The 15,839-nt window shown below is 41.0% G+C and overlaps 1 protein-coding gene across 12 annotated transcripts in view; it reads right to left on the reverse strand.

The window, feature by feature from the left end:
- Window positions 1-15,839, reverse strand: part of Map4 (microtubule associated protein 4) — a 158,372-nt gene that overhangs the window by 48,065 nt on the left and 94,468 nt on the right. For all 12 annotated transcript variants that reach the window (XM_063261101.1, XM_063261100.1, XM_063261099.1 and 9 more), the window contains exons 4-7: window positions 8,985-9,107; window positions 6,396-6,509; window positions 3,280-3,414; window positions 561-1,706 (exon numbers count right to left, since the gene is read on the reverse strand). In XM_063261101.1, coding sequence (XP_063117171.1) covers window positions 561-1,706; window positions 3,280-3,414; window positions 6,396-6,509; window positions 8,985-9,107 — 1,518 coding nt within the window. The remainder of the gene's footprint in view (window positions 1-560; window positions 1,707-3,279; window positions 3,415-6,395; window positions 6,510-8,984; window positions 9,108-15,839) is intronic.

Genomic DNA, 15,839 nt, shown 5'->3' on the forward strand with positions numbered 1-15,839 from the left:
CTTGTTGCCCAGGCTCATTGTGAACTTGAAATCCTCCTCCTTGAATCTCCCAAATAGCTAGGTTTTTATAGACTGGTGCTCCTACACTTATTTTTTGCCTTCTGAGATGAGAAAAATTACAAATGTTTGTCATTTGGACGGGATAAAACAACTGAAAGCATATTAAACTGATGAGAGTAGGAATAGGGTAACACACTTGAGCATGAAAAAAGAAGTTTGGCTCTGATTAGCAATAGGAATGGTTTGCTTATGAAAATAGGAAAGAGGGCAAGGTTAATGACCCCAGCTACAAATCCTTGTGTAGATGGGGTTAATGGAAGTTTGTGGATGTTCTATTTTATTACTTCAGTTATCTGGAAGGAAATCAGGAACATCAGCAGAGAACAAGGATGTAAAAGATGCTAAAGTTGGAAGAGGGGAGGATTGGAGAAGCATTGCCAAGGAGAGGAAGAACATGAACAGAGACAGACAGCATGAGTCTGCCTTCATCGTATCTGGCACAACATCTTGGTCATGGACGCTAGACCTTAGAAACAGTAAGAGTAAACAGAGACCCGTACCTGTTGAAATCAGGCCAGGAGGTGCAGGCGAGCCTCCTTTACTTGGGAGAGACTCTAGCTGGGAATCTTCACTTAGCCCTTCCCGGCTCTGTGCCATCGCCATGTCTTTTCGAACTGCTGCCACCTCTGTTTCTAAAGGTTGTGCAACATCCTGAGCTGAAAACGCATTGTTGGCCAGGGTCACATCAGTGCCAGGGGGCACCACTGCATCCTTACCCAGGGCCACCTCTGTTTGTGGAGGCAGAGTTGCATCCTTGATTGAAGCCACCTCCTTTTCTAGGAATGGAATCACATTCTTGACCTGAGCCACCTCTGTGTCTGGTGGCAGAGCCACATCCCTGCTCAAGGTCATCTTTGTTTCTTGGGGTGTGGCTCTATCTTTGCTCTGGGCCATTTCTGTTTCTTGGAGAGGAGCCATATCCTTGTCCAGGGCCATCTCTGTTTCTAGGGGTGCAGCCATATCCTTTACTGGGGCATACTCTCTCTCTAAGGGCAGAGCCACATTCTCAGCCAAGACCATGGAGGGTTCTGGGGGCAGGGCCACATCCCTTGCCAGGGCCACCTCTGTTTCTGAGGACAAAGCCATCTCCTTGGTTGGAGATATGTCCATAGATGATACATTATCCTTAGCCAGGTCTGCCTCTGCTTCAGAGATTGACACCACATCCTTGACCAGGGTGATCTCTGTGTCTATAGGTGGAACCATGGTCTGTTGAGGAACCAAATCCATTGGTACAAATGGTGCTCTCTCTGTCATATCCTTGCCTGGGGCCACTTCCAGTTCTGTGGGTAGCACCACAGCCTTGGTGGAAGACACATCTGTTTCTGTAGGCAGCATTACCTCCTTCACTGTAGCAGCCTCTGTTTCAATGGGTAGTGCCACGTCCTTGGTCAGAGATGAGTCTGATTCAGTGTATGGCTTTGTATCCTTGACTAGTGTCACATCCAATGAGCAATTAGGAGGTTGCTCTGTATCTTCAGCCAATGCCACTTTTGTTTCTGTGGCTGGTGCCAGGACCTGGGTCAGGACCCCCTCTGTTTCTCTGGATGGTGCCAAGTCAGATGTCTTCTGTCCTGTCACTGTATCTAATGCTTTTGTCAATGGTTGTTCTTCTACTGATGCCAGTTCTATCTCCTCAGTCAGGTCTAAGGGACATAAACATCAAGACTCTAAATAAACATTTAGCTATCCACTTGCAGTTCTGCTTTCAAAACTTACATTCTTAGGTCACAAAACTCTTTGGCTTTTATGGTCATGAAATGTAATTAAGTTGAGTTAATGTATGCTGCCTGGTTGTGGTTTTTTGTTTGTTTGTTTTTTGAGACAGGGTATTGTTCTGCAGTTCTGGCTGGCCTTGAGCTCACTTTCAGACTGGTCTTGAACTCCCAATGATCCTCCTGCCTCAGCCTCCCGAGTGCTGGGATTATAGGCATGACCCACCACGCCTGGCTATGCCGCCTGTTTTTTGACAATCCCAACACTTACAAAAATAAAATATATGCTGGAGATTTAGCTCAGCAGCATGAGTGTGCCTGGCAAGCACGCAGTCATGAATTTGATCCCCAGTACCAAAAAAAAAATAGAAAAAAGAAAAAAGAATAAAACATATGATCTGAGAGGATAAGTATTATATGAGAAAAGGCAAACGAGGGAGAAGATTGACTTCAAAATGCATATAACATAATCAGTAGTGAGACGGAAACCTGTCAGTACCTGTCCTACCATGAAAACAATCCCAGAACTCTAAATCTGCATTAAATTAAGAAGGGACTGTCATTGCTCTTTTGAGTAATGGGTTCATTTGTCCAGACCCCTCCCTCAAAAAAAAGAGGACTCCAGAGTAGAAACAACATTAAAAGTCAGGTTCAATGCAGTCAATCTTGCAAGCCTGGGTATCTGACAGAAAGGTACACACACAGAGCAATCACACAGAGTTTATAATCCTAACACGAAGGTCCGTCCACCAGGTTTTTTATTAGTTGAGAACTCTGGAAGGCAAAATCTTCACAAAAGAAACCTCTGAGTTCCCTTGTCCCCCTCCCAGTTTGAGTCTGGGTTTCTTCAGATATTGTCTATTTTTTACTTTGGGATTTCCCAAGAAGCAGATGTCTTAGGTGACTTTGGACAATATGGTGATTACTATACTCGTGCCTACCTTCTATATCACGTGTTCTCTCTCTCTCTGCTATTTTCTTTTTATTCTTTGTTTGTTCGTTTTGGTTTTGGTTTTTTGATACACTGTCTCCTTATGTCCTCCATGCTGATCTTGAGTTACTATGTAGTACAAGCTAGCATCCGACTTGCGGCAATCATCCTGACTCAACCTCCCCAGTGCTAGAATTACAGGAGTGTGGCACAACACCTGGGCTACCAAGGCTCTCTTATTCATTGTTTTTCTTTCATTCAAGGTCCTGTTTGCTCACAGAGTCTCCACATGCATGAACTCTGTCAGGCAATTAGAAAACTGCCAGTAATCTTTCATTCAGAATTTAACCATTTTATCTAGAAAACCAGACCATATTTTCTTTTTCTTCAAGTTCCTTAACTCCAACTATTATAGTTCTACTACAATTTAATTCCCTCAGCTGTATCACCAATGTGAACCTTAAAATATTTGTAATAGTTCTGAAAATTTTACCTTTGCCTTTTGCTAAAGAGTGTCTGAGGATTTATGGACTCTGCAACCATTAACATTGACACCACCGTTAAGAGATTTACCTGCTGGTGGAAGTGAAGGTTCCCTAATGTCCTCTGGGGAAACAAAGGATTCCGACTGTGCAGAGTTTTGGGCTGGCACAGACCATTCCTGAGGTGCAACAGCGGCAGAAGTGAATGTGTCACAGGAAGACAAACCTAATATTGAGACACAAATAACAGGAAAAAAGCAATCTGACATATTAAACCTGCAGTATATATCACCAAGAATACATACCTCTATGGACCAATAAAAAACAAAGCACTAAAGTTTGATGTTTTGTTTTGAGACAAGATTTTGCTATGTAGCCAAGGCTACCTCAAACGTCAGGTGATCTCCTGCATCATCCTCTTTTGCTCTGTTTCGATGCATGTGCCACCATGCCCAGCAGCACAAGAGTTTTAAAAGGCAACACTACTGACATTCCTCAGGTTTGGGGTCAGCTGTTAACAGGGAGGAAAGTATCTCTACATCATAGTACTAACCAACATTTACTCGTGTCTTCTACAGATATGATAAAGATCCAAAATAAACGGGGTATGGTGGTTTATGGCTATAATCCTAGTTACTTAGGAGGCTCACTATCTGCATCATACTCATCTCAAAATGAAAACAAAACAAATGAAAAGGCTGGACACAGTGCTGCAGGTCTATAATCCCTTTGGGAGGCTGAGGCAGAAAGAACACAAACTTGGGCCCAGCTATGGCAATTTAAGAGACTCTGAGACCCTGTCTCAAAATAAAATGGGTAGATGGGCCAGGATGTGGCTCAGGGGTAGAGTTCTTGCCTTCCATGCACAAGGCCCTAGGTTTAATCCCCAGTACCACAAAAAATAAAATAAAATGGTCAGGGATATAGCTCAGTACAAAGGCCCTGGCTTCAATCCTCAGGATTATAATTAAATTTTTTTTTTTTTTTTTTTTCCAAACAGGGTCTCACTATGTAGTTCAGTCTGCCCTTGAACTCACTATGTAGCCCAGGCTGGTCTCAAACTTGGATCAGTCTTCCTACCTCAGCTTCCTAAGTACTGAGATTTTAGACATGTGCTTTACAATTAATCAATTAAAATAAAACTTTAAAAACATAAGAAGGACCAGGTATAGTGGCACATGCCTCTAAACTCAGCATTTGGAAGGCTGAAGAAAGAGGATAACTGTGAATCTGAGGAAAGCCCAGGCCACAGAGTGAGTTCAAGTCAGCCTCAATTAGATCGCAAGACCACTCTTGAAAGAAAGAAAGAAAAAAAGAAAGAAAGACAGATAGACAGAAAGGGGTATCCAGCTCTGTGACAGGGCCCCTTCCTAGCATATTTAAGGTACTAGGTTCAATTTGCAGTGTGTGAGGAAAAAAAAAGACTCAAAATATTGAAGACTAAATACTAGCAATGCCATGACCAATAACACAGTATATAGTAACAAACTATGAGCCTTAATTCATCTGTGAAATGAAAACAACACTTCCTTTTATGAAAATGTTTTCCACATTATTAACAACTAGACAGCCACAAAAGGAGTATTATGCCCTTCTATATCAGAATACCAGCCGGTCCTAGACACTAAGATCACGCTTTGTTTTAGGAGTACTCATGCTGTGTTGCCCAGGCTGGCTTGGAATTCCTGGGCTCAGGTAATTCTCTTGCCTCAGTCTCCTAAGTAGTGGTGACTACAAGCACACTGCCACCATGGGTGGCAAGATTTTTACATTTCAGCTATATTGGTACAATTTAGGCTAGATAGATAAATATCAAATAGGGCCAAGGATTTAGCTCAGTGGCATAAGCACATGCCTTACAAGCGCAAGGTCATGAGTTTGATTCTCCGTAACAAAAAAAAAAAGGGTATACCAAATAATGCACTTTGCATAGTATACCATACTATTGTACAGTATGGAGCAAGTGCTATAGGAGTTAAGAAGAACCAGGTGGACCAGGCTTGTACATTAAGTTTCAGAGGAGATAGCAAGTGGTCAGTTTCAAAGACAGAGAACACTGGACAAAGAAAGCATAAGATACCAGCAGACCCTAGGACAAGGACCATCTGATGAAAATGCATTGCATGTCAGAGATGGAAGACAGAAATAAAATGAACAATGGAACAAAGATCTTAAAAGCCAACAGAGAACTTAGAAATGAAGAAAAAAAGTCTTTTTGAGACAGGGTCTCCTTATGCAGTTCTGGCCTTGAACTCACTTTGCAACCCAGGCTGACCTGGAACTAGAAGCAATCCTGCCTCAGCCTCCTGAGTGCTGAGATTACAGGCATGCACTATCACGCCCAGCCTAAAGTCTTTATTATGAAAATCAGATGACAATGTAAGAGGAATTCAGAATGATCAGTACAGCAGGAATATTTAGAATGAATTAGAAAAGGGTGTTAGAGATCTAGGCATGATGGCACATCCTCATAATTCCAGCATTCAGGAATCTGAGGCAGGAGAATCACTGCAGCTTTGAGGCCAGCCTGGGCTACATCGTGAGTTAGAGGTCTGCCTGAACTAGAGACTCCATCCCAAAAACTCATTCTAAAAGAAAGGGGAGGGGGCAGGGATACACTCAAAGGCACAGTGCCTGCATGGCAGGAATGAGGTAGTGAGTTCAGTCCTGGCACAAAAAAAAAAAAAAAGAAAAGAAAAGAAAAAAAGCACACAGAGAAGAAAAGGGAAGAGGAAGGCTAATTAGGAAACACATGAGTGAAAGCAGAGGCAGCACAGAGGAAAAAAGTGCTTTGTGAAAGAAGGCAAGATGCAGCCAAGATGACTCACTAGCTAGTGAGCTCTGAGAACCACTGAGGGGCCAGGGCTAAAAAATCGAAGTACAAGGAGGCCTGATGAGTGACATCAGCAGTCAACTCATTTAACACCCTTCTTCCAAGAGATTGTTAAGTCCTCAAAAAGGAAAAGTGAAGTACACTACCCAGATTATTCACAAATACAAAGTTATAAGCATTGTTTGAAGTGTCTTTTTTTTTCTTTTGGTACCAGGGATCAAACTCATGACCTTGCACTTGCCAGGCAGTTGTTTACACCGCTGAGCTAAATCCCTGGCCCTGAAGTGTCTTTTGTTTTCTAGGTCTCAAACAATCAATCTCAGAAACATTATTTTTCCTTGTCTGTAGAATAAATCCAGTTGGAGAAGCCATACCGTAGGGGTCCTCCTGGGGATCACTTTGTCCCATCAATGTTGGAGCGTTTGTTGTTCCACTGGAGAAAAAGAGCAGATCTGCCAGACTTTCATCATGGTGCATCTTAAAGGGATCTGCAAGACAAAAGGGATCTGAACCTCACCCCCAGCGCATGCAATCAGAAGGATCCCTACCTCATAACACCATGGGATGAACATAGTAACTTACACATCCATCATATGGAAGCTGAGATAATATGAGACTGTGCCTGTAGGAATTGGTGCTTACCATATGTTTTATGGTGTATTTAGTCCAATGTTCACTTGAATTATCTAAACTAGTCAATAAATGCATAAAACTAAAAGGAAAACTCTTACATCCTAGAAAGTAAAGGTATAGAAAAATCTAAACTTTCAAATGTATTTACTAAATAAGACACTAACTTATTTTTTGAGACAGGTCTCACTATGCAGTTCAGGCTGGCCTTGAATTTACTTTGTAGCTCAGGCTGGCCTCAAACTCACAGCAATCCTCCTGCCTCAGTCTCTTGAATGATGTGATTCCAGGTATCTGCCAGCACATCCAGGCTTCATTTTAAATTATTAAAAACTAATGTTGTCCTAAACAGTTCAAGAAGGGAAATTTTTGCCTCAAGCAGGTATCATCCAAAGGGGACCAGGGGAGCAGCTGCCATCTTGAGAGAAATGAAAGGCTTTAGATTCAGGGCTGGCATGAGCAACTAAGTCTGTATTTTTGTACACAGGGAAAGAAAAAGAAAAAGCCAAGCTAGTCAAGACAGAAAAGAATGCTGCCTTCTGAGCAGGCAGAAGGCAAATTTTTCTTCTCCATTAATCATCCTGAAGTTTTTAACTGGACCTGAAAATCTGCATTTATAACGAGTGCCTCTGCTAAGACTAAGGCATTACTCTCTCAGAATGCTTCCAGGCCAACCACAGTGGTGCATGCTTGTAATCCCAGCATTTGTGAAGCAGAGACAGGAGGATCACAGTAAGTTCCAGGTTGGCCTGGGCTACACAGTGAATTCAAGGCCAGCCTAAACTATATAGCAGACCTCGACCTAAAAAAAGAAAATAAAAAAACAAAAACAAAACAATATCAGGAAAACAAAAACAAAGTAGACTCACACTTCCCAACCACAAAACTTACCAAAGAGATAACAGCAAGCATGTCTGTGTGCCACAGTTGTCTCTTGTCATGCACAGGAGACTGGCGACAAACCTATACAACCACCACACACACATACACACACACAATCCTAGGACCCACAGGTCTGCTGTATAAAACCTACATGTGTTCTGTGTACACATTAAATTACCTCTAGACTTATAATACCTTATTATGTAACTGCTGTGGAAATACTCGTTATTAAGTAGCAGCTGGAATATTTGTTAATAATGCATCATTTAGGGAATTACAAGAAAGAAATGTCTGCATGGGATCAGTAAAGATGCAATTTTTCTTCCTTGAATATTTTGGGATTTTTGTGGTTTTTTTTGTTTTGTTTTTGTTTTGGTTTTGGTTTGGTTTGGTTTGGTTTTTGAAACAGGGTCTTGCCAAGCATTCAGGCTGGTCTTGAACTAACCATGTAGCCAGGTTAACCTTGAACTCATGGCAATTTTCCTGCCTCAGCCTCCCAAGTACTAGGATTATATCATGCCTGGCTATTTCTTGAACATTTTAGATTCATGGTATATTGAATCTTTGGATATGGCGCCCATGAGCATAAAGGGCAACTATACTGGAAAAAAGACCTAAAAAAAAAAAAAAAAATCAATGGGATAGAACTGAAAGTTGAGAAAACAATGTGTTTGTGCTTTACAGATTTGCAACAAGGATATCAAGAGTATCCAACAGGTTTTTTTAAAAAAGTGAAGCTGACACAAGGGATATCCATATGTAAAAGAATGAATCTAATACTGATACCTCTCTTTCTGTCTCTGCCTCTGTCGCTGTCACTCTTTCTGTCTCTGTCTCTTCTTTTCTAACAGTAATTCAGGCTGGCCTTGAACTTACCATGTAGCCTAGCCTGGTCTCAAAGAATTAAGAGTCTAAGATATTATTGATCTTTTAGTTTTTAATGCATGAATTTCAAATAATTTATTAGGAACATTTTAAGGGGCTGGGGATTTAGCTCAGCGGCATAAGCGCCTGCCTTGCAAGCAGGCAGTCTTGAATTTGATCCCTGGTACCAATAAAAACGAAAAAGACAAAAAAAAAAAAGAAACATTTTGGAAAGAAGAAATGGATTTATATGGTAGAATATAAATCTCAGAGGAGAGAGTAAATAGGAGATAAAGGCCAACTAGAAGCTCAGGGGGAATAATGATGCTTTTGCGTGGTTTTTATTCTTCCATTTTTGAGACAGGCTTTGCAGTGTACTGTTGCAAGCTGGCCTTGAATTCGCTTATGTAGCCCAGATGGCTTCAAAGACACAGTGATCCTCCTGCCTCAGGCTCCTGAGTGTTAGGATTACAAGCTGTGCCACCAGGCCTGGCATGATTGTGATATGGGGACTGCATTGAGGCCACTTTTTGGTACACATATCATGCACATTGTTACTTAGCAGGCACAAACAAGCCCATGCTTACCAGTCTGGATAGGGTTTATCACTTGCCCAGGATGAAAACAAAAGTCTGCATCTTCAGGCCAGTTCTGGTTGTTCTGATATTCTTGGTAGACCATCGCCTCATCCAGGAATTCGGTTGGAGACCCTTAAGATACAGATTCAAAACAAATTACACACACACACACAAAAAAAAAACAAATTACAACACAGCACTATATTCTATAAAGTATCACAACTACTTTAATATAAAATAATCCAATCTTCTTGTTGTTGTTGTTGTTCATTTATTCGTTTGAGACAGAGTCTCATTATATAGGTCAAGGCTAGTCTTGAACTCAGTGGGGCCTAGGCAGGCATCCAACCCTCAGCAATCCTCCTGCTTTAGCCTGCCCCATGCTGGGATTACAGGTATGTACCACCATGCCCAGCAACATAACCCCAGCACTCAGGAGGTTGAGGCAGGAGGATTGTTCTAAATTCAAAACCAGCCTGGGCTACAAAGTGAGTTCAAGGCCAGCCTAAACAACATAGTGAGACCCTGTCTCAAAAAAAGAAAAAAAAACAACAACAAAACAGAGTCTTTGGCAATCCACTTGGGACTCCTTCTGTCTCTGACAGAAGTTTTTCTTTTTCTCAATAAATATATTCTGCTTTTAAAAAATTTAAAAAACATAAACATTAAATCTGCTGGGAGACAGAGTAGGTAAAACTCTTGACACCAGTGTAGGCTAAGACTTTATGAACAAAACCCCAATTGCACAGAAACTGTCACAAAGAATCAACCACTGGGATCTCATCCTACTGAAAAGCTTTTGCATAGCATGAGAAGCCATCAACAGAGTGAAGAGACAACCCACAACATGGGAGAAAATGTTTTCCAGCTATTCCTCAGATAGAGGATTACTATTGAGAACATACAAAGAACTCAAAAAGTCAGTCTTCCCAGATTTAAATACCCAGTCCAAAATGGTCATCTGAGAAGAATACACATTTCTCAGATGAAGAAACACAAATAGGAAATAAATATGTGAAAAAATGTTCAATACTACTGGTCATTTGAGAGATGCAAATTAAAACACTGAGATTTTACCACGCCCCCGTAAGAATGGCTATTATCAAAAAATCAATAACAAATGCTGGAGGGGTTATGGGGGGAAAGGAACTTGTTATAAAGATGCTAAAAAATTAAAATAATTGATTAAAAGATAATTAGCAAAAATAGTTACTTAAAAGGATAGTTATTAGCAATATTGTCATTCAATACTGAGCTCGTTACCCTAGTAACCAAACACCAATTATATAGTTATAAATTAAGTGACTGCGTCCTTATGCTGTTCTGTAATGCACCATCCCCCCCACCTTAGTAATCTGTATGCTATGTCAACTTTTGTTCCCCTTGTAAGAGACAAATGATGCTGTGTCAACCATTGTTCCCTTTAAGAGACAAATGTTCCTGGAATTGGCAGACCCATTGTGAAATGCCTCTTACCTCAAGCAAAGGGGAACAAAGGCCCACCTTATTTCTGTTTCTCATCACTATGTACTTAATGATCAATGAGCTAATCATAAATGAACTATAAAAATCAGTCAAAACTCTCAGTTGCACAGCTTTGCAAATTCCAACTGCACTGTGTCACTGGGCCAGCTAAAATAAAAGCGCTTCTTCCTAAAAACGACGTCGTTCTGCCTCATCTTTTCCATCTCAGGGGTTTTGCCCCATTTTTCATCTCAGGGGCTTTTTTGGGGAAGTACAACAAACTCTTCTCCACTGTTGGTGGGAGTGCAGACTGGTGCAACTTCTGTGAAAATCAGTATGGAGAGTCCTCAACAACCTGGGACGAGAGGTCCCATTCAACCCAGGTATTCCCCTTCTGGGAACCTTCCTAAAAGAATTAAAAACATTATACCACAGTGATATATGTGCACCCACATTTACAGCACCACAACTTGTAGTAGTTAGATCTTGGAAACAACCTAGGTGCCCATCAACTGAGGAATGGATAAAAAAGATGTGATTTTTTTTTTATCAGTACCAGGGATCAAACTCACAACCGCCTGCTTGCAAGGCAGGTGCTTATGCCGCTGAGCATGCCCCAGCCCCAGATGTGGTATTTTTATACAATAGAGTAGTACTCAGCCATAAAGAAAAACTGGAGATTTTCATAAGTAAATGGATGAAACTTGAGGTCACAGTCCTTAGTGAAATAAGTAAGACACATGCGTAAATACTCATTACGGCGAGAAGCTGAAACAACCTATGCATATGTATATGTATGGCATATGTACATAAAGAAGAGTTCTGACACTTATGCTACTGATTTCTCTGAGTTTGCTGAAGAGAAAGATTTGTGCTGGTGCTGTTCTGATGACTGAATACAGATGTCTTGTGCTCTGGGTGAATGATTTTGGGATGACAACATGCAATGTATGTACCATTGTTGCCCACGATGGATGCATTTTGTAATTTTTGGGGTTTTTTCCCCCCTTCTTTTTCTCCTTGAAATAAAATGGGTTGGGAAAAAAATAAGATTTGAGCAGAATTTTAAAAAGATAATAATAACAAGTTCATTCCATAATTTATATGGAAATTTTAAAAACCCAGAAAAGCCTAAAATCATTTTAAGAAAAACAAAAGTAAAGAAATTACACACCTGGGCTGGGGAATGTAGCTCAGTGGCACAGTGCCTGCCTGGCAAGCAGAAGGTCCTGAGTTCAATTCCCAGCACCAAAAATAAAACAAAAACAAACTTACTTTGAAAAAAGAAATTACACACCTGATCTCAAAAGTTACTGTAAGTGTACCAACTCATTGTAGTACTGGCCACACACTTGGATAAAAGAAATAGAACACAGTTCAAAAAGAACCCTACACAGTAATAGTCAGTTGGTTTTCAGCAAAGAAGTCAATAAAATTCAACAGAAAAAGGAAAGTTTTTTGGGGCTGGGGATTTAGCTCAGCAGCATAAGCACCTGCCTTGTAAGCAGGCAGTCGTGAGTTCAATCCCTGGTACTGATAAAAACCAAAAAGTGAAAAAAAAAAAAAAAAAAAAAAAAAAGAAAAGTTTTTCTCAACAAACAATTCAGAAACAATGTGACACTTATCATTAGGGCCAGATTCCTGGCTTACATCTCTGAGCAACAGAAACATTTCTTTTGTCCTATAGCTTTCTTGCTAATTTTTCTGTAATAATCTAGAAGACAAGTGTATTATTATTTTATGACTGAAGAACTGAGGCAAGCTGGGAGTGGTGGTACACTCCTGTAATCCCGGCACTTAGGAGGTTGAGGCAGGAGGACTGCCACCAATTCAAGCCCAGCCTAGATTACACAGTGAGTTCAAGGCCAGTTTGAACTAACATTAACTACACAATTACAGGAGAGAAGAGAGGCATGTGTTGCTTGAAGTTGAAGCCAGGAGTCAGCCTGCAACTGAATCTGACAGTCTTGAAGTCTTTGGTTACCTTTACAAACAGGTTTTCTCCTTCCTATTTTGTTATTATTAATATCCTAATAAATCTACAGCAGAGGGTAAACAACAACAAAAAGGAGAAAAGGTGAGAGGAGGGCTGGAGGGAGAGAAGGGACAGGAGGAGGGCAGTGCAGACAAGCAGAGTTGGACACTTGCAGAGGTAATGAGGTTCCTTGTTCCTGGCTTTGCTGCACACTAACTGTTACGGCTGATACACTGTGTCAACCTGAGCAGTTAAGAAGTTTAACTGAGAGACTCAGCAGGGAGCCAGGGTTGATCTTTGCAAATATTCTCATCCTGTGCAAAGGAGGGCAAGGAGATTTTGTGAGTGCTACACCTGCCCTAGAAGGGGGCAGCGGTGGCCTGCATTCTATATGTAAGGGAAGAGAAGAGGCTTGTTTTCTCTTCTTTTGCTCTGGCTGCTGCCTTGAAGCGCTGCCCCAGTGCCATGCCACCCTGCCTTGGAGCCAGATGATTATGGACTAAAGCCTCCACAAACAGTGAGCCAAACAAAGCTTTCCTTCCTTCATTTTGGGGGTTGGGTGTTTTGTCTCTGCAATGGGAAAAAAGTAACCAAGCCACTAACCATGCAGTTGGGACAGGCAGACCTTTTATCTCTTGGTTTCAGCCCAGGTCCAAGGAAAACTGTACAGTTCGACAATCACTCTAATAAAGGAACAGCCAATAAACCTAATCAAGCTGGGCACTCTAATAAAGGAACAGCCAATAAACCTAATCAAGCTGGGGATGGTGGCGCATGCCTGTAATCCCAGCACTCGGGAGGCTGAGACAGGAGAATAGGTATGAGTTCCAGACCAGCCTGGGCTACAAAGTGAGCTCAAGGCCAGTCTCAACTGCATAGTGAGACCTTGTCTCAAAAAGACAAAAAACAAAAAGCAAAACAAAAAAGCTAATCCTGTGTAGGGCCTTCTGTTTCTAAAGTTAATAAAGATAACCTGTCTCTTGCTCAGATCTTTAGACGCTGGCCCTCTTCCCTTACTCCAAGGGGAGCCCAGTCCCCTGGGCACATATGTGGTCCTCAAGGCTCCCAGTATCCAGGCCCCTGCTCAACCGATCAGGGATGCCTTACCTGGCAAGGACTTCCTGCCCACTTCCAACCTAGAATGAGAATTAAGACTCACTTTCTCTTGCACCATTCTGTTGATGTCTGCTCATTTTCCTCAGCTGTCTTTTGGTTGGTTCATTGTTGTTTTTGCTTTTTTTGGTAAAGGGTCTTATTATGTAGCCCAAACTGGTCTCAAACTTGCAGTGATCCTCCTGCCTCAGCCTCCCAAGTACTGGGATTACAGGTATGGGCCAACAAGCCCAGGTTTTTTCCTCTGAACTTTCAACATTTGTTGATAATTACTCTTTCAAAATGTCGATAATTTAGCCCTTAACTACTTATTTCATCATTAGCCTCTTTTCATGTTTAATATCCTTAAGTAATCTGTGTTCATCATAAATTTTCATTATTTCATATGTATTTGTATGTGACAATTCATGTTCCTCTCTGAAAAGTGAAAATGGGCTGGGAATTTAGCTGAGTGCTAGGGGAGCATGAGGACCTGAATTCGATTCCCTGTGAGGAAAAAAAAAAAAGAAGAGCTGTGTTTTACTACTTTATTTCTTCATAATACTGACCTCACTGCACATAACAGTATTCAATAGATAAGTTACCATCACAATTGCCACAAGACCATTATTCTGGACCTAAGAGTTTGTTAGTGAATTCACCCCATGCACCAAACTTCTTGGAAAGTGATCTGCATTTAGAATGCAAAGCATAAGTAATGTCAGAAGCCTTCCAACAACGAACTGCCACTTATAAAATCCACTGGAAAGGGCTGAGCCTCTGTGTGTCTAACACTTGGGTAAGGAACCAGGGTTTTAACTGGAGAAACAAAGGTATTTTCCTCACACTCTGGAGCAGGAACCTGGGGGTGTGCTTTGATGATGCAGAAGCCAGCTGGCCGCTTTCCAAAACTGCATCAAGCACCTTAACTGACACAGGCTTCCACCCACACCTTTGCTCAAAGCTGCTAACCTACATTTCCTTCTCAAAACTCCACAGCTGGAGCAGGCAAACTCCTCTGCAGAAACAAGAGCCTCAGAATAAAATAGGCTTTTTTGGGTACTGGAGATCAAATTCATGATCTTGCACTTTCCAGGCAGGCACTTATGCCGCTGAGCTAAATCCCTGGCCTAAATGGACTCTAAAAAATCTTAAAAGACATAGAAATATTAGAAAAAAAAATTCTAGACAAAAAAAAAAAAAAAGAAAGGAAAGAAACAACAAAATTCTAGACCAAAAAAAGGAAAGAAATTCTAGAAAAAGGTGGGGGGAAATGAAATTCTAGACAAGGGGGAAAAAAAGAAATTCTAGATGAGAAAAGAAAAAAAGAAATTCTAGACTGAAAGGATGAGAAACAATAACACAATGGAAACAATTAGTCCTTCCTAAACACCTGGCTTTCCTGTCAGAGCAGCATGGGGGACAGCAGGGCCAGGTGCCAGTTCCTCTTGCCATGAAACGGAAGGCATTAATAAGAAAAGAAGTGTCTAAATGAAGTCCCAGTCAAACAGCACGTTTATGTATCAAAGCCAAACTAATTCTACCAGAAACCATCCCTTTCAAGTGCAAAAGAAACCAATGGATCCTGGCAATACAAAAAGCTGGTGATACAGTTTCACATTGTACATGTTGCAAATAACTTGTAAGAAACTATCATTTGGGAAAAAAAAGAAAGAAACTATCGTTTGTCAAGTTTTATGTCAACTCAAATAATACTCATAGTCCTTCCACCAAGAAAAAAATTATCAAAATACTCCTCCTAATTACTTATATGTATGAAATGGATTCTCTTCATCTTCTTTTTTTTTTTTTTTTTTTTTTTTTTTTTTTTTCCTATTTGAGAAGACTTAGGTCTCGCTATGTAGGTAAGGCTGGCCTTGAATTCACTATGTAGCCCAGGCTGGCCTTGAACTCATAGTGCTCCTCCTTCCTCAGCCTCCCCAATGCCGGTGTGTGCCACCAAGCCCAGCATGGATTTTCTTTATGCTTTACCCAAACACGCTAACAGACTGAATGCAGGGGCAAGTGTGAGAAGCCAGCCATCTATGTCACCAGATATCTCTGAATGTAGTATTTTCTTTTTGTTTTCTTTGTGTCAGGAATTGAACTCATGACCTCACACTACCAGGCAGGCACTGTGCCACTGAGTTATATCTCTGCTAAATACAGTATTTTCAATAACTGCTAACACTTAAGTAACACATGTGAGACTCTTGGGTGATTATTACAGAAATAAAACAAAAATGACAGAAATACATATATTCTATATATATTTTTATATATTATGGGAATAAGGCAACGGTGGCAAATGTAAGAATACTGCAAAGACAAAA

Source organism: Cavia porcellus, unplaced genomic scaffold (genome assembly GCF_034190915.1).
Source record: "Cavia porcellus strain 051 isolate PalLab524CR breed Dunkin Hartley unplaced genomic scaffold, mCavPor4.1 scaffold_14, whole genome shotgun sequence".
NCBI lineage: Eukaryota > Metazoa > Chordata > Mammalia > Rodentia > Caviidae > Cavia > Cavia porcellus.